General features: G+C 33.5%; 1 protein-coding gene across 3 annotated transcripts in view; it reads left to right on the top strand.

Moving 5' to 3' along the window:
* The window catches only part of LOC126978498 (uncharacterized), a 124,712-nt gene that overhangs the window by 88,660 nt on the left and 10,355 nt on the right, over window positions 1–25,697 (top strand). For all 3 annotated transcript variants that reach the window (XM_050827336.1, XM_050827334.1, XM_050827335.1), the window contains one exon: window positions 4,820–5,018. In XM_050827336.1, the coding sequence (XP_050683293.1) occupies window positions 4,820–5,018 (199 nt within the window). The remainder of the gene's footprint in view (window positions 1–4,819; window positions 5,019–25,697) is intronic.

Here is a 25,697-nt window from a genome sequence, read left to right as displayed (position 1 = left end):
GTCAGAAACCCAAATGATGAAGTGGAAAACTACGTAAATGGCCGTTACATAAGTACTTCCGAAGCTGCTTGGCGAATATTCGAATTCCCGATCCATGAGCGGCATCCTACAGTTTTGCAGTTAGCTGTCCACTTAGAAAATGGCCAAAGGGTGTATTTTACCACAGAAACGGCTGTACAAGTGGCCCAAAATCCACGTAAAACAACATTGCTGGTTTTTTTTGAGCTCTGTAATGAAGATGAATTCGCAAAAACACTTCTTTACCACGAAGTCCCGCAATACTACACATGGGCCAATAATAAGTTCACCAGAAGGAAGCGTGGTGAGAATGTAGTTGGCTATCCAGGCATAAAAAAAGATTCCGCTTTAGGTAGAGTCTACGGTGTCCATCCTTCTCAATCCGAGTGTTTCTATCTTAGGATGTTGCTGCACCACGTACGCGGTCCAACTTCATTCCAGTACTTGAAAACCGTTGACGGAGTTCTGAAAGAAACGTATCAAGCTGCTTGCCGTGCTAGAGGTTTGCTAGAAAACGATGACCATTGGGAAAATACTCTCAGAGAAGCTTGGCTTTCTCAATGTCCATTACAATTGAGAGAATTGTTTGTGGTCATACTTTTATTTTGTCAGCCATCGGAACCATTAAAATTATGGAACATTTTGAAAGACGATTTATGTGAAGATATTAGACACAGAATCAGACAGCAAAATCAAGACATCACCTTACCATACAATGAGGACATTTATAACGAAGGTTTGATACAAATAGAAAATAAACTGTTGCAATTAAATGACAAAAGCCTAAGTGATTTCGGATTACCATCATCAGTTCGTACAGAAAGCAATGCAGCAGAGACTATGACTCATCGCTATGATACAAATAATTTGACCGCTTTTGTCAATGAAAACCTGCCAAAGTTAGTCCCAGATCAAAGACATGCTTTTGAAACTATAGTCGATAGCGTCATTCATGACAAAAGAAAAGTTTTCTTTTTGGATGCACCTGGTGGAACGGGAAAGACGTTTCTTGCAAATTTGATACTTGCTAAGATAAGACAATCAGGGAAGATAGCAATAGCAGTTGCTTCCTCAGGAATTGCTGCAACTCTCTTGAAGGATGGCAAAACTGCTCATTCTACTTTTAAACTTCCACTATCCGTCAATCTTGAACAACAATCTACATGTTCCATCCGCAAAAATGGACCTATTGGTAAATTACTACAAGACGCCTCATTGATTATGTGGGACGAATGCACGATGAGCCATAGAGCACATATAGAGGCCGTGAACAGAACCTTACAGGATCTAAGGAACTCCTCTGCAGTCATGGGCGGGATTACTTTTGTATTTGCTGGAGATTTTCGACAGACTCTCCCCGTTATTAACAGAGGCACGCGAGCAGATATCATCAAGGCATGCTTGAAATCGTCTCCCTTATGGACTACGATTGAAACATTAAAATTAAGGACAAATATGAGAGCTCATCTTCATGGAATCACTGATAGCGATTTCCCACAGCAACTGCTAAAACTTGGGGAAGGAATTTTTCCAACTCCAAATTTAAGCGGTCATTGTGACATTCTTCTGGATGAGTCTCTAGGCCAAATACTCCATAATTTGGAAAATTTAATAGATTCTGTATACCCTGATATCGAGAATTTGCACGAAAGAGACTTCCATTGGCTGTGTTCTCGGGCTATAGTATCACCTAAGAATGATACTGTCAATGAAATAAACAATCTGATTGTTCAAAAAGTCCCCGGCCAAACAAAAACATACAAATCGATCGACACTGTAACGAATATTGAAGATGCAGTCCATTATCCACAGGAATTTTTAAATTCGTTGAACCCTTCTGGACTGCCACCCCATGAATTGACGTTAAAAATCGGAATCCCAATCATGCTTTTAAGAAATTTAAACCCTCCGAGCATGTGTAATGGGACGAGGCTGCTTATTAAGGAGTTAAAGGACAATTTAATAGTAGCAACTATTATCACTGGCCCAGCAGGTGGTCAACTAGCTCATATACCGAGGATACCGATGATCCCAACTGATCTGCCAATCCCATTTAAACGGCTTCAATTTCCGGTAAAAACATCTTTCGCATTAACAATTAACAAGTCCCAAGGCCAAACCTTCGAATTAGTAGGGATCGATCTGCGAAAGAAATGTTTTACTCATGGTCAACTGTATGTTGGTCTATCGCGAGTCGGAGCCCCTGAAAATCAATTTATTTTGCTGCCACAAAATAAAACAACATCAAATATTGTTTACAGAGAAGCTCTAACAAAATAAATGTATTTTCTTTTAGGGTTATGACCTCAATAATTGAAAAAAAAAAAAACAAAAAATTAAAAAAATATATCAAAAAAAAGAAAAAAAAACCCAAAAATATACAAAAAAAAACACATAAATACAAAAAAATCATTAAATAATATCTGAATTTAATTATTCTTATTTTTTTTTATTTACTCTTTTTTAGGAGCTCGACGCAAAAAGGGATGAATATGTGTCATATTATTATTATTATTATGAATGTGTTAAAATTAACAAATCTAAATGTAATGTTTAATGCCCGTGCGAAGCCGGGACGGGCCGCTATACTTTATATGGCAAAACAACGTTTGCCGGGTCAGCTAGTATGTTATAATTATAAAACTCGTTACATTAATGTTGCAATTTACAAAATATGTTTACATATTGGCGAAAATTAGCGCTACCCACAGACATGGATCCAAATAGATGCCGCGAATGTATGTACTTCGCGTGTCAAAAAGAAGAGCAATGCTCTTCCTTTGACGCTTTTATTTTATTTTTTATTATGATTTAGGTTTAAATAACTTTATTCTCATTAAGACCTATTGTCACATACATGAGAAATTAATATTTTAACAATTAAAGTACTTAACAACAATGATTTTGGTAGGTACAGAATGCAATACAATGTTAGGCAAACAGATAAGACATAAAACATACCTAATATAACCTACATTTGTTATTGAAACATTTCATAATTATTGAGTACGTGCCTTTGAAGGCTCGCTTTAAAAGAAGTCAATGTTTTGGCATTTCTTATTTCTGAGGGTAGGTTGTTATATATCTGAACTCCCTCAAAGGTTATTGTCTGTTTTCCATAATTACTTCTCACCATTGGCAGCTCAATATGACTAGCTCTATAATAGATTAGAGAGCAGATTTATAATACATTGCCGATTTTAGTAATAAGCAATACCGACTATTGATGTACTGAAAACGTCAACTAATTATGAAGTGGGTGACTAAACGTTAGGCTCGATGCACTGGCATTTTTAACGACGTCACAGTAGATACAAAAAAAAGGGCACGCTTGTTTTTTATACAGACGGAGGGATTTGCGTTATCTACTTGGATCTGTGTATGTGGCGCTACCGGTAATTTCTTTTTGGCTTACTTAGCTTCGAGTAATTCTGTCATGAGTATTTTCTATCTTGGTGTAAGTGCATCTTAAACACCCTGTCAATAAATAAAGGTATTATTCGAGCATTAAGAAAAATAATTAACTCATTAATACTTCCATGTTGTAATTACCTATTTTAACCCCAAGTAAATATACTTACATTGTTAATTACCTATTTTAACCCCAAGCGTACGATTTGTAAAAAAAATATGAAATTTTATAAATTCGCAAATATATTTTTGCTACTTCTCGTTTGAATTCAAGTTTTTCCGAATATGTATCCCTATTTTGCACCAACACTAAGCTAAATAACTTAATTGCGGAGAAATTTTGAAAATTTAAACCAATAATGTCAAAATCTACCTGAATAAAATATGATTTCAACTGACATGGCTCAATTTAGAATTCTGTTTAATCCCTACATCCCCAGTATTAATATTATAAATGTGAATGTAAGTTTCTTTGTGACGCTTTCCTGCCTAAGCCACTGAACCGATCCTGATAAAATTTAGTACAGAGATAGACTAGAGCGAAGAGTGACCTTAATTTACAAGAGACATAGACCTTTAATTGGGAAAAAAATAATGGACTGGTTGAAATAGGGTATGGAAGATTGTATGAAAGTTCGTCACTATCAAAGATGACACTATAACATTTTGTATTTAGGCACTTGATAAGAAATAATTAATATTTTTTCGAGCGTTTTTAAAATTTGGGGTATGAATATTCATATAGAAGTCCATACAACGTCACGCTTTCACACCTAACTCCAAATTAGATTTTGTTATGTTTGGTACAAAAATAGACTAGACATTAGCTACCAATTTTTTCTTATAAAAGGGTATGAACGGTTTGAAATAAGAGATGAAAGCCGCACTTGATAAGAAATAATTTATAAACATTTGTTAGTTTTTGAAACTTTGACCTACTTTGAATTAGTAGATTAAAAATTCGCAGGCAAATATTTAAAGAGTCCACAATGAGAAGAGATATCCGCTGTATCATAAAAGGGTGCAGCCACCAGCAAAAAAGAACAGTTTGTAGGTGTATTATTTGAAATGTATCCTAGAAAATAAAATATGCTGCTCAAAGTAAGTATTCCACGCGGGCGAAGTCACGGGTAAAAGCTAGTTTATATTATCAAATAGTCTTAAATAATGTACATAATTTTATTAATAGAAAATGGTATATTATTCTTAAATCTAAATGCTTTGTGTTGTTGTTACTATGAATATGTTCTGTATTAATATGTTCTCAAACTATAGTTTTCTATGAATCGAAGTTTTAATTATGCTAACGTGGTGGTATTGTTGAAGAGCGTTCTGATGATAAATAATATTGTAAAAAATAGAATTCGTATAACGCTCAGTATCTTTTCAGGGCATTTCTCATTCGGTGGTTGTACAATGTTCAAAGCCCAGACTATCGTGGAATTCATCGAGAACGCGGTGGAAACCTCAAGAAGCGGCCGTTACCTTTTCTTTCTGAACTTGCGGCCGATGCTTGGTCCTGTGAGGGTGCAGCTACTCTACCCGGTCTCTAGATTCAAAAGGGCGCAAAGCTTGCAACACTTGTGCAGGTTAGTAATTAAAATAGAATTTTGAAATCAGATTAAATATTTTGTCATCGGTTTTACTTGTCTGGTAACAGCAGTTTAATATAATTTTGCTGGCGGTTAATGCGATTTTAGCAGCGGTTTAAATGCGATTTTAGTATAATTGTGTGAATTTAATGAGTTTTGTAGTATTTAAATAGGGGCTAAAGCATGAAATTGCCGCTTCGTAATGAATAAGTAAAATATATGTTTAGGACAAATATGTTATATCCTGAATGTATATTTTTACCATCTATCATCATAAGATCATTATTTAAACCCTTCCCATCAAATTAGGTAGACTTGGAGTCTGCTACATACTGTTTTAAGACAATTTCAACAACAAAAATTGTCCAAACCGCAGTAAACGTGGTCATTCCGGCGAGTATGGATGGTGAATGGTGAATTCTAACTGCAGTTTTTGTAGCGTTAAAACTGTTTCACGACCAGTGTGAAGTATGAATGGTGAATGGTAAATTCTCATTGCAGTTTTTGTTGTGTTAAAACGGTTTTTCGAACAGTGTGAAGAATGGACTTCGAATGAAGCAATAATGGCAAAGACTGATTTACGAGACAGGAATGGTTTGCTACAATATCTGCTTGGTAGAAAACTGGTATGAGGAAGATCTAATGTATTACCACCAAATAGGTACCATAACTTTTCTGTGGGTAACTTCGCTGTAAGGGTGTTGTTGATGTGTTCACCTGGAGTCATTATATGTGAGCTGCTTAAACAATGTAAGACAAGCTCAAACCCATTGCTCTCTGCGTTAAATTTTTACCGATTTGCGACAAATGAGGCAATATTTTCGATATGAAAACGTCAACCCATGCTGCTATTCTTTGGACGTCTGAACCGGATGGGCTTCCAATATCACATTCAATTTATCGTTATTTACTTTAATTGGTGGGCTTACTCGTTGTTACATTTTCTATTGCGCTACGAAATTGGTTGAACCAATAACTTACGGAGCGTTTAGTAGCCTAATCCTAATAACCAAACATGCAACCAGTTTTAAAGCTACATGTTAAAATAATAAAAAGTAGAACATCAAGTGTTCTCTTAAATTTAAAATCTTATTGTTTATTTGTGAAAAGAGTGGTGTATATCAACTATTATTATTAATTATAATTTGCTTATTTCCCTATTATTATTGAAATAATTATTGCGGCCACCTTGGATTCAAAATGATCTACCCCGTGAACCTAAAAAACGTCTATATTGTTATAATGATAATTTTCCGCAACGGTCATTCTGTATTTGTAAATAAATACATAATTTCAATGTGTCAAGTAACGCTTATAAATAAAGCTTAATTTTACTTCTCATAACATTAATAAGGAGTAGAGTCAAAAAAGTTTCTCTCCGAAATATGACACAATGCAGGTTCATTTGTCATTTCAAAATGTAATAAATGGCAATTTCATATTTAAGCCTCTAGTACGTTTATTTCGCATGAATGCTTAGAACTTATGGCAATTATTCTGTTGCCTACACTAACATTTAAAGAAACGCTACCAAATGTATTATAATCAATTTATTTCAGCTGTTGTTTTAGATAATGGCTTTTTTGCGAAATAAATATCATTGACGGTAGGTATCCTGTACTGTTATTATATATTTTAATAACTTATAAGTATGTAAATTATACCGCGTCACTATGTTTTGGATAAGTTTTATGAATCTTCCTACACATAACAATATGTTATTATTAGAAAAGTCCCTTGAATTAATTATTATTATAAAAATAATTTGGGTTGTGATGTGCTTTCGGTATTATTTCAATGTGTATTTGAGTGGCATCCTAACTTAAAGTTAAATTAATCGTTAAGCATAAAACTGCTCCTTAATTCGTCAAAGTTTCAAACCTAATCATGCTAATGTCTTCCAGACATCTACAGAGTTTCTATTTTCATATTATTAATAATAGTAATATTGACACACTTTTACACAAATTATCATTCCCCAAAGTTTAGTGTATAGCCTGTACTATGAGTAAAAGACACCATATTTAATGCATTATACTCACTTAAACATACATAAATACATATAAACATCCATAACTTGGAAACAAAAATCCATATTCATATAAATGTCTAGTGCTAGCTACCGATGCTAGGATTCGAACCCGGGTCCTCTAGCTCAGTAGGCAGGGTCACTAACTACTGGGCTGGGTTCGTGTGAATAATAAGTTTTAATATCCAATAAATTAACAAGTGTTGTTTGAATCCATCTAGTGACAGTAACTGTTGTATGTCTACTGCAGATTTATTTATAAAATATTTCAATTACAAATTATGTTCTTTTAAATAAAATAAATTGTCATACGATACACTTAAACCGTATCAAGTTAAGTGACCACATAATTTCGGTGACGTCTAACTAGGTGAATGATTTCCATTTGCTAATTGCGATCATGAAAGCACGTTTCATGTAGATTGCGTTGATGACTTAATGCGTATTAATTGAAGGGTGCTGGGTTCATAACAAGGTTTATACGTGATGTTCTGGTTAAAACTGATTCATATAGGAGTAAATATACGATTTTGCACAGTCTCCGGGAATTGTTTGTAGTGAAAACGTTTCGTGTAATGTAAATTAGTCAGCCTTAACGATTATTATTTGATTACTTAAATTAATTTGATATGATAACGGCTAATTGTGCTGTAAACAAATGGTGGTCACATGATATCCTTAAATAAAAAGATAAATACGCCTTTCATTAACAAGTTTAAAAAAAAGTAAAAGTAAAAAAAAAACGGTAATGCAATATTCTCTGCGGGGCTTGAACCTAAAACCCGTAGCTCGTCAGGCAGACACATAACGTTTCACCATTTGGCTCTATTGCAGAATGAAAAAATAAAATAAAATTAAATAATGTGTATTTATTTAAGTCATAAAGTTGAAACGCAAAAATATGTAAAAGTTATACAGAAGTTTTTCATTTGCCAGCACTTCAGAAAAAATTGAGCTTCAATATTAAGGTCTTCCGTGTACCCTCCGAATCCAGTGCCAAATCTTGTTTTTAAGCCGTCCGTTAATATCACAAGGTCTTTTACATTAAGACCCTCGTTTGCTTCTTAGTGTAGCCTTGGAAACCTTTCGCTCTGCTTTGTTGTTGAATAAAAAGTTGTATGTAGAGCCGGTACATTCTTTCAAAGCTTCATATAAGCGTCCTGTAATAGCCTGGTCTTTGGAAGCCTTTCGTTCTCGAACCGTTTGACCGCGTGCAACGTAGAGCCGCCTTAATGGTCGGAGATCTAGTGCTCTGTGAACGGCTAGATCACGCGCATTGCGTAGAGACTTTTGCTTCATTGTGTGTCTTCTACGGCATCTATCACGGCGAGTGTTCCGAAGAACTGTTTGACCAGATTCCTGCCGCCGAATTACACCTTCGCATGATACGCCAAAAATTAAAATACCATCCCCACTGTCTAAATATATGGTGTTCCTCCATAGTGCGGTTTTCAAGGCACTATCTTCCACGTACTACAAAGCTGTAGAATGAACTTCCTTGTGCGGTGTTTCCGGGACGATACGATATGGGCTCCTTCAAAATAGCGCGTACACCTTCCTTAAAGGCCGGCAATGCTCCTATAGTTCCTCTAGTGTTGTATGAGAATATGGGCGGCGGTGATCACTTACCATCAGGTGACTTATACGCTCGTTTGTCCTCCTCATATTCAAAAAGAAAAGCGTAAGTAAACTAAATTTGATTATCACTGTATTATTTATGCGTAATTTAGAAATAATTACTTAATAATAGTTCATACTTTCAACACACATTAGTAATGTAGTACTGTGTAAATAGATTGTTTTTTGGGTTTTGAGAATTGTTCTTATATAAATTACTCCTAAAGACAAAGATCGGCATTATAGAGATTTAAAAAAAACTCACGATAAATTTCGTATGGGAGCGAAACAAATTCATCGCATATTTCGTGTCACTTTGTACTTTTATTCGATTCGAGTTTAAGTTAAATATCCGAACATTTGCAATTTTCGAATTCGCATATGTTTTTCCAATTCGAAAAATCATATCGGAACAAGTGTGAGTGCGCGCGCTTAACGTGTCGTCGGTTTTGTTTTCGTTGCCAGGCGTTTTCCATTTTCTCGAGTCTCAGGTTTTAGTAAGTTTAATGGGAATATATTATTCCTTGATAATGTAGCTTGCGTTCAGGCTTTATAAAGTGCATAAATTTGAGATCCTTTAAGTGGCTTTTATGCTAAGCGCATTATACAACTGACGTTTACTTTTACACTAATTTGTTCAAAACTTATTGTTTACTTTGAAAACAATTTTATAATAGACACAGATCAGAAAACTAAGGAAGACCAAGGATTTAAATTACATTCTTCTCAAAATTGCAAGAGTTTAAACACTTGTAGTTCGTACGCACTAAATATTTGTTGTCTCAAGAGCCATGCTTCACAGATGTTATTTCAAATCCCGTATGTTATATTTGTATAAATCTTTTTTTTATGGAAACGGAAGACAAGTCAGCGTATGGGTTATCTAATGTTAAGTAATTACCGCCACCCCCATTCTCTTGCAACACCGAAGAATTTATGAATCGCACTGTAATAGAACGTCACCTAGAGATGGTGAAGATAATACCCAAGTGTGTAAATGAGTTGTGTTTCGTGCGAAGGTGGAATTCGGCGAAAAGAATAAATGAGTTTACAACATTGGTTACATTTTGGTAAAATCATCCGCGGGCTTACTATTTTACATGAATTACATACATTACACGCTTGTATCAGAGACTTCTAGTCTAGTCAATAAAAGGTGTTATATTAATTCTTGATAATATTCCTAGGAATACGAGCGATGGTTCTTTCAATTCGGAATGCCGTCTAGAAAAATGTATCAAAGTGTATATTAGAACATAATTTGCAATTGCTATTGACAAATTAAGATGACAAATGATAACGTTTAGTATTTCGTTAATAACTCAAAAACTATTAATATTTGAATGGACTTCTGGAAAAGATCCACCAAATAGGAGGAAACTCCCAATAAATAAGTACTGACTCTATCCCTAATATTTTAAATCTAATGCAACGCTGAAATTCGGTCTGCGCGGAATTTAGGCTATGGGCGCAGTACCATAAAGATAGTGTCCCACAATTTTTTTTTGTAGTAAATATAATTTAATAGTGGTACCAAAATAATAAATTTCCTGTTGGTAAAAATAATTAGTAAATTTTTGTAAAATGTTATTCTATGGTTTATTAACTAAATAAATTTATTTTATTGTATCAAGAATTAAAACTTTTATGAGGTTGTCGACTAGACTATATGGACAATCAGTGGCCACAACACTCCGGCTCCTTCCACAGAATAACCCTTTCATGAAAGCTCCTTTATTCTTGGTACTAGTTACCTGTCACCTTGTTAGTACTCGCCAAAACCCTGTATGCTCGCGTCAACAATTTTCCCAATACTTCCATCCACACTCACTCTATAAATTTGTGTAGTTAACCTACTTTACATACTCATCATCAGCAAACCTCTTCACTTCCCACCTCTCACTAACTGCCACCACGTCTTTTTAACTACACATTATGCGCTTATTACACGATCTCGAATTATGCTTTTAAAAAAAATTAAAATATGTCCACGACAGCATCCGTCTATTCGATTTCGAAACCCGGGTCGCTAGTTGTATCCTAACTTTAAAAAACTTCTAAATATTTAACAATATGTGCAATATGTAGTTTACTAAATTTTATAGTATGAAAGGCTTGGCCTCGGCGACATAACTGCATTGTATAAATTTTAAACACAATAAATAAAATGTGTTGTACAAAAATTAGTCTCATTTTTCCCATATTGAAAAATACGGGCACAAATTATAAACAGTGGTTTTTCTCTTTAATATAAAATGAATCTCAAATATTCCGCGGACTCAAAGCGTTTGATAAAAATATTTTCATTACATCGAAGATTACAAATAGAATAAGACTGCAACGATATCGATATTTATTAAAAAATGCAGCTTTATTAAAAATTACATAGCTGTTTTTAATTAGAGAATCGTACGAAATATTTCGTGCTTTAGAATTGTAGTTACTTAACTTTGGATTATTAAGATACAAGAGAAGTGGAAAGTAAATAATAAGCTTCACGTCGTGGGAGTTTGGTTTCAGCAGTTCTTGAAGTGGGGGCTTGGACTTGATAATCTGCAACTCGAGCGTCAACAATATGAATTGTACTAAAGCGAATGTTTTTGTGAGTTCCCGTGGCCCCTTAACATAAGTTATAACAATTGGCAACATAGCAAATTGATTTATGTATTCGAATATCTGTATCTGCTTCCATCGCGATGGGTTGACACCGTAAGGCTTCCTTTAGCTGCATTGGTGTCGGACTGGAATCGCGTGCACACCGCAATGATGTGGAATTAATAGCGACGTATCGATGTTGGACAACAGCTTTGTAAAGCATTGCCAACGGCAATATAACTTCGTATATATAATATCGTCTCCGTCTATATATAAACAAAAATAATAGATTTCTTATGCGATAAGTGCTTACAGTCCTTGTATCACTAAATCATCCCTACTAATAAAAATAATCTTACATATAAAGTTATGTGTCCCGGTGTTGGTTACCAAACTTTTCCGAAACGGCTAAACATATTTGTTTGAAAATTATCTGAAGGGTGTATATCGGGTGGGTCTGAGAATTGGCCAACATCTACTTTTCAAACCCATAAATGAAGGGTCACCCAACCCTAAATATTTGTTTTTTATTGTTGTTGATTTTTTTTATGATTCAGGATTAAAAAATACACTCTAAAGTCAAATTTTCATCGTAATGAACACTATTTTCGTGTCGCGATTTTAATATTATTCTATAGAGTTGCAAGATGGCAATGCAATATAATGATTTTTGTAGTACGATAATGTTCATGTACGATATATTTGGTAGGTCTTAGAATCGGTCGTCATCTATTTTTTATACCCCAAACATTTTAACTATTGTTTTTTTTTATTACTTTATTTATATTATTATAAATGTGTATTTGAGTTTGTTTCGTTGATTTCGTTCGAAGTCGATTGACAATTTACCGTTTTATTATAATATCATAAGTGAAATTGTAAGAACACTGGATTTACAATATAACTGCGACATATACACAAAATCTTAACAAATTACATACTTAAGTATTCGTTCCTTGAGAACCACGCTATCCATTTGTGAGAACAAGAATAAAATTGGTGCAGTGGTTTTTGAGTTTATAGCAAACATACACACAGACATACGCAGCGGAGGACTTTGTCTTATAATATGCACACACTATGATGACTTACATTCCAGATTGTACAACTGCTATTAGATTTAGCGTCTACTAGTACACGGTGAACTTGTGTCCGAAGACTGTTCCAATCGAGTTTAACAATTATAACGAGCTGCCGGCTGAAGTTACCCTTACCTATACTAATTGCATATCAATAATTTTACGGGATAAGATCTCAAACGAACAAGAGATAACCGCATGTTACTAACTATTTGATTACTAACAATGATAATTATACAGTGTCGTTTGAACTTCAATCCCATAAAAAGTACGAATCAAATAATTATAACGTCATTTTTACATAAACCTAAATAATATTAGGGATGAAAGTATAAAATTGCCGATTTGTACTGATTTTTTTTTTAATTTAACATATTTAATTAATCATTATTATCTATACATTACTGCCATCTAATAGGAAGGTCATTTATGCCTTTGCGATAGTGGCCAGGCGGTACTCGAACGGTTAGCTCAGTTGGTTAGGTTAGATATCGATATAATTATTTCACGACATCATAATGATTCTCGAGTAACCTGTTGTTAGCAGAAGAAATGGTAGAGAAATTCTCGCTAACGACTCGCTAACTTGTATAAATATTATCTCGTATCACATGTTTAAGTTCAAAGAAAAATAAATTGGTTCGTTTTGAGTGCGAGACTTGATATACAATAATTCCTGCTTTTATATTCAATATCAATAGCGATACATTTATCGCTCTTGCACGTGGGCGACGATCACCAGTGTGAACATTTTCACGAAGCAATTTTTGTATACAATTCGATCAGTGGTGTATTTGTACGAGTTATTCATATTTTGTGGCTTGTGTATCTATCCGAGCATTATTATTTACCATTCCGCAGCCAGTGTATAACTTAACATGTTTACTCGACTGTGTATAACATCCAATTAATTCGACATGTATTTCTAAAAACCATTACGATATCGTTATTCTGTCGAATAATATTTGCAATAATTATTGTAGAGAGGAATGGTTTTCCAAGTCATTACTTGAATAACCATTCCATTACATTATTATTATACAATTTGTGTTATCTACATATATATGTTCTTATTTGTATTATAGGTACATCCGCCATATCTGCGGCAAATTGTTTTATTGAAGCACTAACTATAACCCGCGACTTCGTCCGCATTTAACAGTGTGACCATATTAGTTAGTGTTCCTATGCTGTTACATGCTTGTATACAAAACGTCTCACATTCTTTGCCTCTATAGAATTGGTATAGATTCGTCAACAGTTAAAAATATGTTATTTTAAAATGTTAAAAACGTGTCGAATGCTGGATTGATCGTCGATACCATGCTATTTTTATGAAAGCTAAATCTACCTGGGGACTGATATCTGCTTGGTGTATATTAAGGTTGTATGCTATAATGTACCTATAATAGACCTTCATCAAAATCACTATAGCCATTTAAGAAGATTTTTTGGTGAGATATTTTATTTGCTATATATTATAAAAGTCAGACAAAATTTAATAGAACGGCTTCTTTTTTACTGTTTTAGTCTTAAAAAAGTCAGCTCGCTACGTGATTGTCCACTTCAAGTGCATTTGGTACTAATGAAACGACCTGAATCGATGAGACTATTTTACATTTAGTAATTAATATAACATTAGACTAATTATTGTAACTAATACACAAGAGACTAGTTAACTGTGATTTAGACACATTGACAGTTAGACAAAGGCAACGGCCCATTGAGTTGGAACGCAACCGTAACGAGGAAACATTTACACTCTTTTGCCAAAAAAAACGGGTACTGCATCGTCAGATTATTTCATAATTCTAAGTAGCTTTTATCATCATAATACCTTAATAAATAAGCAAAAAGTAGTTTTTGTCAATTTCGTCATTACATGGCGATGGAATCAATGAAAAATTATCTATCAGCTAGTTTATTTATTAAATTAACTAAAAACTTAACTTTTTTTAACATACAAATAAAAAGTAAACGTTTAATATCGAGTGTGGCCCTCTTGCTAAAACTACAGCTTGTATTCTTCCTTTCATGCTATCGATGCTATTCTTAATTATTTCTTGTGGAAAACTTTTCCACTGCTCAGCAATTACATGATGTTTGCAAGATGTAATGATGTTTTGCGGAGCGGGCTGCACCGATTTTATTCTTCGTTTTAAAACACCCCAAGTGTGCGCTATGGGATTAAGGTCTGGACTTTGGCTAGCTGAAGCCAATCCAAACGAGGAATTCCTACGGCTTGAATTTAAGCTTCCACATCGCCAGGACGGTGAGCGCGAGCGTTATCGTCCATAAAAATCATTTTTGTTCCAAGAACCGTTAATGCGGGTTGTATGTACTGGTTTGCATTCAAACTGCTATTTTCTATGAAGACTAACTCCGTACGGTCCAATAGTAGATTAATCGCTGCCCCAAACATGACTGAGCCTCCACCGTAAGGGGTTATTTCTTCACAGCAAACTTTTGCGAGACGTTCCCCTTGCCTTCACAGTACACGCCGACGTCGTCCTCACCATACACTATATGGTATATTCTGTCCTCTTGAGTCCACTTCGCATAATTTCGAGCGAAGCCAAGCTTAGCAACTCTGTCTCGTGGCGTAATTTAGGACTACGGGCTGGACGGCGACTGCATATATTGGCACCAAGAAGCCTCCTCCTGAAAATATACTGGTTTGCACACCTCTCATTTCCTCTACAGTCTTTTTGAGGTCGACATAAGAAGATTTGCGATTTCTCAATGACTGGTTCACCTGGCGGTCATAACGAGCTTCTGTGCATGGTTTTCTTCCATACCCAGGCCTTCTACAGACGAAACCAGTCTGTTGATATTGTTTCTAAGTCCTCTGGACAGTCGAATGACATTTAGCCTCTGGGACACATATCATTGACTACACCCTTCCGCAAATAGCGCTATAATTTTGCTCGATGTTATCGTTCTATCAACCATTAAAGAGCCCGCTAAATAATGGTATCAAGACTTAAAAATATCAAAGAAATAGGACAATCCGACAATAATTATCTAAAAATAATTTACGGCTGTTTTCAGTAACTTATCTCTAGTTACGGATAATTCGCGCTGTCACCGTTTAATGACAAGATCTTTTCTATCCATAATTATGTCCAATATATTTATAGTACATTGCTTTATGTCGATAGGTTATTGAAATGTAAGTACACGTTAAAAAAATAGATTTGTCTTACCTCTAGTAAGTAGTAAACTAAGGATAGATAGGTTATTGAAAACGGCCATTAGAGTTAATACGAATTATCAATGATTCCCGCCACGATACGTAATTAACTGCAAATCAGCCTAGCAAATCTCTAAGAAAAAGTGATTCACTTAATTGTATGAAACGTGCAGTAATTGATAGATGAGGGCTATAATCTCGTAAAAAACGGAGATAGCCGAAATCCACTACGTTGAAGCAACAGTTCGCTTTCAAACTTAGTCGGATTAAACTTCGTCGCCAATCGCCATACTGTAATTACTACTATTTCAAACTTATGTCAAATCACTGCACGTTTCATTCTAAAGTAAATTTCCATTTTTACTTAGGTAGTCCCGTCTCTTCTTAGAAATTTTTGTTAAAGCCCGACTCAGTCTTAAATTTATATTTGGAATTAACTTTTTTATGCACCACAACACTTCATATAGGAGCCAGTAATATTCTCAAATGATTAGATCCTCTTTTGGTATTTTTATTTTGTAAAGTGATGGAAAAAAATTAAACCGGCCGTTTTTTTTGCAAATGAGTTTATGATAACACGTCCCCAGCCACCTTCCACCAATTGTCTCTAATAAATAATTGGAGGGATCTCTAATGCCAGGTTTTCACTTGTCAATATTACAATATTGCCAAAAGTAAGACTTGTTGTATATAATGCAAATGATTCTTCTGCATATCAATAATATGTTTAATGCCTCCAACATACATTTTATGATTATTACAAGATGTTAAGTCTCACTTGCCCCGTAATTTCACTAGCTACGGCGCCCTTCAGACCGAAATATAGTAATGTTTACATATTACTGATTCACGGCAGAAATAGGCGTCGTTCTAGTAAACTAGCCGGCATCCTGTGCAAAGGAGTCTCTCACTGGTTAATACTTGGCCATTGCTATCGATTAGGAAAGCCTTATAGTTCTGCAATATTTGCAAATGTTTTATCATTTTTAACCGACTTCAAAAAGGAGGAGGTTATCAATTCGATCGGTATTTTTTTTATGTATGTACACCGATTACTCTGGGATTTATGATCCGATTTACGATATTCTTTTGTTAGATGCGAAATAGATGCCATTTGGTCCCATAACAATTTTACATAGTTTGGCCCAGTAGTTTTCACTTTATGAACATTTATATGAAAATGTTTGTCTACCTGGACGACATAGTTGTTTATATATTATTATTAACTGACACTAAAACATAATAAAAAATACGTTTAAAAAAACCGACTTCAAAAACTGAAAAGTATCAAATAACTAAAATTTTTATTTAATACACCTCTTATGTAAACCTTTACCTTTAATATCAATAAAATACTATTATTTGTATGTGCAACATATTGATAGCTTTGAAGTGGGTGCCAAGCCAAATGTAATAAAGATACCTACACTCGCCACGCGTGACTTTGAGCGGTATAGCTTCGTCTTGAACCAAGCGGACAGACACGCGTGGCCAGACAACCTAAATAATAACAGATTGTAAGCTGTTTATAATATTGGGCTTAAAACTTATCAATATGTAGCACATACAAATAATAGTATTTTATTAATATTAAAGGTAAAGGCTTGCATAAGACGTGTATTAAATTAAATTTTTAGTTATTTGGTACTTTTCCATTTTTTGAAATCGGTTTTTTTAAAACGTAATTTTTTTTCTCTATAATGTTATATACATTATGCTTTATACATATACGGGTCGACCTGATAGCCTCCAGTCTTAAAGAAGTCGGAAAATGTAATTAATACCAATTTAACCTATCCTTTTTCCTGTTCATATTGGGAGCATACAATAACGTCCATATTTCCAAATAGTTACGATGTTTGCCGTTGCGGAAACCGCACGATGTAATATCGATTATTAACAATGTTCTACCCGATGTAACTTTTTTACCCTATTTTAGCCGTCATCGGATGAAAGTCTTTATATTTGAATACAATGGTTCGTTTGGAGAAAAATATTTTACAAATAAAAATATTTGATAAATGAACGAGCCTCTGCTTCGCCTGTGTAGATGCTGTTTACGTTGCAGTCGGATTTTGTTAACCATTACATTAAGGGTTAAATTGTTTTCTGCATAACCCTTATATATTACAAATTAACTATAATAGAATTAAAACAATATTTTTGATAAACTCGGAAGATAAAGTTGAAAAAAAAAATACCACAGCAATGTAGAAGTTTTAAATAAATTACTATTTAAAGGATAGAACCGGTCAAGATCGCCGGAATAGGTTGAATGGATGAGGGTGCTGCCCTCATCATGATCATCATGATGAGGGCAGCAGAATCGTCGTTGTCATCTTTGGGGGAGGCTATTGTCCAGCGGTAGATGCCTTCCGGCTGAAATGGAATACAGAATAGTGGAGAGATTCAGTTTAGCTTCAGTCTCTCGATGACATTTTGTTGAGCTACTGCAGTCGATGGTCAGCCGGATCTGGGGATGACCCCATAAATTCCTAAATTATTAAAATTTCGTCCTAAGTTCACGAAACCGCTAAGTATCTATTGTATACTTAGGAGCGGTCTTCTTAAAAGCAGTTTTTTTTTGTTCTTGAGACAGTTAAGGTATTAAAGATTTTTCAAAGAAAAACAATCTTCTCAAGTTAAATAGTACTATATATTTAGTTGTGCAATCACAGAGTATAGATGCGGACTGATATACAAACTATATAAAATATAACGATGTTGTAAAAGAAAGTTAAATTTTTATTCCCTCTTCAACAGATACCTGGAAATGAAATCATAACATGAAAAGCTTCCTCCGAGATGCTATTGTTGCAAACAATGAAGCGTAACAGATACTTGTAAAAATATTTTAGAAGAGAAATACACAATGGTGGCCAACCATGATTTACTAGGAATAGTTGTATTGAAATTATCAGTAAATTCAAAATGCTTTCAGAAAAAACATGTAATATTTTCTCTGTGGTTAACAATATTCTGCAGCAGCATTGGTTAAAACAGACATTTCAATGTAACATCCTAGGACATATTTTTGAATGAAATATAAATTTGGAAACATCATTGTGTATACAAACGTATTTCCGTCGCAATTCATATAAATTTCAAAAAATGTTGCTCCATTTTTCCAGTTAATATTCTATTTAATTTCATCAACAATTTTATACATTATGAAACATCCAGTTGAATTGAAAAGTTCCAAATAGTCCTCTTAAAAGCTCACTGCAGACTCAACTTTATTCACGGGGTTTTATTCAATTATTTGTATTTTTAATCTTTAGTTAAGCCGATGCTAGATCCGATTAAACCTAAATCGAATGAGCGTATTTTACGTTTTACAAGGGCTTACACATGTGAAGTACAAATTAAGGAAGTTGTAATTGTGAATTTATGTTATTTACTATTACCACAGAGTAGGGACGGATACTTACCTGCTATTACGTACCTCAATATAAATTCAGCATAGGGTTTTATGAACCCACTCATAGTATATTATTTAAAGAGTTTTTGTACGCAATTTTATATTAAGGAACTCTCAAGTTTCGCTGGTTTCTATCGATTCTCCCGAGGTATTCTATGTTAGGATTACAATTTTTTTCATCCGGAAAGTATAGGTAAATACCACAGTAGACATATGTATCAGTATGGAAACTAAGCCTATAGTTGATTAAAACTTACCTACACGTGCTTACACTCCATTGAAGCAATAGGGTTGTCATGTAATATTTTTTAACCGAATTCAAAAAAGGAAGAGGGCTTTGAATTCGACTGTATTTTTTTGGAACAAACTTCCTTTCAAGCATTTTCGAGGGTTTCGGGAGTGTTGATACCGATTATCATATCAATTTCGAGATACAAGATGGTGGATGTGACTTTTTCACTAAAATCAATATGGGTATCATTTTCGAGGTTTCCGGGAGTGTGAATTACAAATATGACATTTTTTTTCAGATCTAAGATGGTGGATTTGGCGTGTTTCAATAAAATTAAAATAGGTATAATTTTCCAGATGTTTGGGAGTGTCGAAAGCTGTATATTGGTTTTAACTATTTTTTGTGCAAAATAAATAAATAAAAAAAACCTGGAAAACCATTAAACCACACTAATAAAAAAAATTGTAATCTATTGGAACCGCCATTTTAGTTGAATATTTTGAATTATGTTCACGAATTTATTACAATCGATCAAACGGACTTATAATTCGAGTACCTACAAATTATAATAATAATATTATAACAATAAATCATTCTTACCTTTCAAAATCACCAGGAAGTTTAAAAAACGATAGCTCCAGTTTTGATGAAGCCGAGTTCAAACAGCAATTTTTAAAAAGATCGCGTAATCAAATAACAACGCGAGTGTGACACTCGACTCGTATTGACCGCGAAAACTGCTTAGCTGCTTTGTGTGAGTGTGTCATTTCGAACGTTTGTAGGTAGTATCCGTACTGGTACATGTGTCTACTGTGATAATACTGTTAATTTAACACGTATTGGCATTTTAGAAAGTACAAATTCAATTCTCAATTCAATTCTCGGTCGCAAATTATACCAACCATTTTTCTTTATCGTCTTATATTTTCTAAAAAGACACCGTATACTCTATTATTTTAAAATAATCTTTTAAGAAAACTGGTTTATCGACTACCGCTTTCTTACAATTAACGTTACTGCGTTTTCGTTAGTAACGTCACGGGTACGGCGAAGATAGATCTTCGCCGCCAGTAGGATTCTTGTAAAATTTGTATGTAATAAGTCTGTTATTTACGATATATTTTAAGTTGTGTTAAAAAAAGTTCCAGTCACTCATTTTACTTTACTAAAAGGTATTCTGACGCCCCGGTCATGAAATAGTACTGTTACTTTACTACAACCGTATCTGGATTCTTAGTTCTGTTCTCCTCTGTTCTGAACGCCTTAGTTTAACATTAAAAAACGATTATAAACTTTACTTTTACTATATGTTTTCTTGTTTATTTTCAAGAATAATACCTGTATAGATTGTAAATTTTATAAAGGAATAAATTTATTTCAATATAATAATACGCGAAGAAAAACACTGTTCCCTTTTAACGACCAAACACGGAAGAGTGTGAGATTTGCTATGGCGAAAGTTTATATAGAGAAAACTACTCAATCAATCGGAATATTACTTATATCCTAAGATGCAGCGTGTTTCGGAGAAGGTTCTAGCAAGTATATTATATGTTGGTGATTACTTATTCGAAACCTTTAATTTTTTATTTACTAACTTAGAAATACCTATAAGGACATTTCATTTTTATTTTATTACATATCAGAATCCATACAATGAGCGGGCGCGGGTTGCTTAAGTTATATGGCAACGTATACGGGGTCAGCACTTGTGTATTATTAATGAAATAATACAATCATTTTTACACTCTTATTAAAAAGTCTTGTCTCTTTATTATTAATATAATAAAATCTTGATTGTACACACATAATCGTAATCGAAAAACTGTACATTAAATATTTCTTATACGCTGTGTGTTCTATAAATAATACTGAGACCAGTTAAAAAGTTGCTAGTATAATTTTTGTCTGTTTCAATGTCTAGGCAAAACGTTAAACTACTGAATTCGATTTGAAATCTGAAGGTGCAAAGCTATAGGCAGATGTTTAATACTCCAAAACAGATCTCTAGTTATAAATATTAAATGTAAATTTTTGTTGAGTGGCAAAATATAATAATAATAACTTTATTTCCCAAACATTATAATAATTAATAATAGTTAATAGTTACAAGTTACAAATGTATGTGTTGTCTAGGGTTTTCGTGATGAAAGATTAACAATTTGTTTTTGGTACCTGCTTTGCGATTTTCCTTTTTAAAACGCTTTTATCACCTTCATACGTATGTTAGTATGGAATGGAAATTACATTTATTTTTACTTTGGAATTCGATTTTAATTCACATTAAAATGTCGGATTCAATTTAAACTCTGCGCACTTTTCAATGACGGCTGACAATATCATAATTTTCAACTAAACTACTAATAAATAATACTTTAAAAAAAAAATATGTATAATGAATTTGTTTTAACACTAAAAATGAATTTGTTTTTTTTTTAACTATTATTTAAGTGTACTATTTTTTAAAAAATGTATTGAAATCTTCACGACATTCACTTATTTAGATAGAAAGAAAAACAAATTAAAAAGCAAAAGTAGCTGGATACAGCATTTTACTAATTTGTTTCTTTTTTGTAATGTAACATATTAAATGTTTTCATTACCAACTCCACGTATTTTAAACATACTATATGCGAAAATAGTTCCTTTGCGCCTTAATTAGTATACAAAATCATCCCGTATAAATTTTGTTTAAATAAATGCTTTACAAAATAAATTAAAATATTTATAAATTATGCTCACAAAATATTTCTCTTAATTCCGTGAAACCCGGGATGGACTCTCAATAAGGTAATTAAGTTTTATTGATATTGCAGTATGGATTTCAGAACAAAGGTTCCTTTGTTAATTGATGTATTTTGAAGGAATGTATTGATATTTATAAATACCGAGAAAGCCCTGTACTTATGATTTCGAAAATTTATTGAGAGAAGATTAACTGACATAGACACGGCTCGCTTAGTTTGTACATGATTCCTACGGTATATAATTATGGGGCAATGCAGACGATATTCATAAATTGTTTGTGCTGCCGAAGAGGACTATTCTCTTTTTTTATAAATTAGGTTCTTTGGAATGTGGAATACTCGAAGAAAATACATTTTATCTGTTGCCTCTCCATACATAAATATATTGTAATAAATTGATCATTTTATAATCTGATAATTTGCCTATATATATTACTACTTCGATATAACACTTATTTAGAGGACAAAACTTTAAAAGGTTTTAGAGTTTTTGCTTAAGGCTTTAATTATTAATGGCCTTCAAGTAATGTTAAGGCGTTTTTGAAGAAGTTAAAAAGTGATCTTATTACTGATAAGTTCCCAATAAAGCTAAAATAAAACCGACGCCATTGAATTTTCTTTACTTCCTAATAACAGAAAACACATTTTAATTGATTTTTCAAGTCTTTTAGTATTAATAAAGATTGAATTGACGTTTTGAGTATTGTTATTCAATGAAGCGAGTGAGTTTATATCAGAACACCATATTGTTTGATTATATTGCATGTCATCCAACCTATCACATTGCTTGAAGAGAGTTCAAACTATGCGTTATGTAGGAAATAATCTTTAGAAGCTGTACCGTGAGACAGGAGAACATTAACCTGAGCTTTTACCAGTGGGAGGCTCCTTTACAAAGGAAGCCGGCTAGATTATGGGTACCAAAACGGCGCCTATTTCTGCCGTGAAGCAGTAATGAATAAACATTACTGTGTTTCGGTCTGAAGGGTGCCGTAGCTAGCGAAATTACTGGGCAAATGAGACTTAACATCTTATGTCTCAAGGTGACGAGCGCAGTTGTGGTGCCGCTCAGAATTTTCAGGCTTAAAGCAGTGCTCTACGTTACCATATGAAAACTGCAAGAGTTCTTAAAAATATACTTCTCACGGCTACTGGTGTAGAAATTTCCAACCAGACACTAAGATTTAGGTTGATGGAAGCCAATTTGAGATTACGCCGACATCAATTCGGGCTTTGCGTCTAACTACTCAATATAGACAAGCTCGTCAACGGTTCATGCAAAACCACGCTAATTGGCAACTTTGACATTGGAGGACAGTGGTTTTTACTGACAAATCACGATTCGTCTAAAACTTTGTGATGGTCGTCTCCGTGCTTACATATATTACTATCAAATATGTCTATTATGTAGCTCTGTGATGGTGAAATAAATAATTTCAGCATCATGAAATCAGTGTAAGGCAATGCCGCGTCGTCGTTAAGCTGTGATAAGGGCTCGTTGTTCTCAGTGGCTCCTTACTAAAAGTCACTCAGGAAGAATATTTAATCGATATAAGATTATATCATTGACGAAGTTTTTGTATCGCTACTGTAGATTTACTTTTGTGTTTTAATAAAAAAATTGCATATTTAATTGCAGTTTAAAAATAATTAACGTAAAACTTATTTCACATCTAATTGTAGTTAAAACAATAGAAAGTACAGAAATCCTGTTTCCTTTATTTAATTAATTTACTAAATTTATAAGAAACTGCTATCATCATAACATGCTTAGGCCAAGTGAAGATGGACTATTTTTGGTTGATGTTTATTATTTTAAAACATGATCATAGAAAATGTTCAAATTGTGTTGCGAGATTCTATTGAATAGTAAAAACCTTTTTATGATAAAGGTGATAATCGAAAATATGTGATACTTCCACACCTTCTACAGCAATACAAAAAGAAGCATCGAATGGCTTCATAAAACGAATTAAAAAAATTGGTATATATTCCCCGGTGATGTAATCTACCGAGATGTTGATATTACTTTTAATTCTGTTAGTTAAAGTCTATCGGCCTTACATATAAACTTGGTATAAAGTTATAACTGATGATAAACAAAGAAAACGCAAAATGTTTACAATATCGTTGACAACACTGTCAATACAATGATAATTCTGAAGTTTTCCTAATGACAAGCTGCCTTGCAAATAAACGCGGGAAACGTTATACGTCCGAACAATTCATTCGTAAGCAAAATGTCTATTTGTAAACATTTTATATATTCTTGGTTTATGCTTAGTTATAACTTTAAGCCAATTTTATTCGTGAGGCCGTTAGTATGTACATATTACGACTATTGAAGCAAATACTGTGTGAATCTGGTTGGCAGTTGATAGGATTAGAGAAAAGAGCATTTTGCGAGAAAGAGAAAAGAGCTTTAGATTGGGTTCAAATAGGAATGTGAAGTGTATGAATAAGTCAAATAAAATCGTCACACTTTTATTTAAGTTAAAAGTAGATTGTAAATATAAAAATATTAAATCAGCCCTTAGTTTTGTTTCCGATATACGTTTTTAAGGAAATAAAGAATTTATTCTGCTCTCTAGCAATAGTAGCTTCAGAAATGTTGGTTACTAAGCAGACATAAAAACAGACAGATTGGCGATTTGTTTTCTAATAGAACCCTCGTGTTTTATTTATTTTAATTCTTTACAAACACCAGATTCATTTTATTTTTCTAGACCTATCTAATATGTAATTGGTATTTGAATAATAATATACTAATTTATTCAAATTTTAGTCAAGATATGCAATTTATTCACGAACAACAGCCATATATTATATCATAATAGTGAATTAGTTCATTAAGTATGCAAAGACGGAATATTATTAGTTCGCATCAAAAATATCGAACAGCCCTGCGGTTCTCATTCTGATGAATATTAATTTCACTTGAAAGAGATAATGTCATTCAAATGCTATTATTCAGCGGCTTTACCCAGCTTCTATTCAGTAACAGTTTGGTTGCGTCGATGCTTTTGTTAAGAGCTTATTTTATATAACTTGTCTCGATTGTCCCAAGTTTTTTTTTTATATTAGTATATGCATCTTGAGTATTTCTGACATAAACGTACTTGCATTTATTTGTCAAATCTATGTTATAGTGATATTATGGGGTAAGATATCTTATATACATTTGCGACCCGCCGTGGCTTTGCAATGATAAATTCTCTTTATCGTTTTCGTTACTTCGACTGAATTGAACTTTTCTGGTATATGTCGTATTATTCTTAACTTCGTTGTAGCATGATTTAGTGATAAGGTGTTCTTTAAAAAGTAATTTTCCGCCGTACTCATAGTCGGTTAAGGAATACTTTAATAGCTACTTAGTATAGCATTAAAAATGTTCACTCCTATAGTTACCTAAGGATTCCTTAGTAGGCCTAAGGAATACTTAACTTAAAGTATCGTCGGTCCAACACATACGCCGTACTCATAGTCGTTTAAGGAATACTCAAATAGCTACTTAGTAAAGCATTAAATATGTTCTCTCCTATAGTCGCTTAAGGATTCCTTTATCGGCCTAAGGAAAACTTAACTTTAAGTATCGTCGAACCTATACTTAAATGGTTAAGTAATGGTTTTGACGTGTAAATATTGAGATGAACGTGTCTATTTCTGTAATAATAAATGCAATATTATTTGCAAATATATTGAATAGCTGGCAACTCCATAAGTGTCTGAAAACAGCGAATAATATAAACTGACTGGTTATTTT

The sequence above is a fragment of the Leptidea sinapis genome, chromosome Z (genome assembly GCF_905404315.1).
Source record: "Leptidea sinapis chromosome Z, ilLepSina1.1, whole genome shotgun sequence".
NCBI lineage: Eukaryota > Metazoa > Arthropoda > Insecta > Lepidoptera > Pieridae > Leptidea > Leptidea sinapis.
This window is presented reverse-complemented; position numbering and strand designations above follow the sequence as displayed.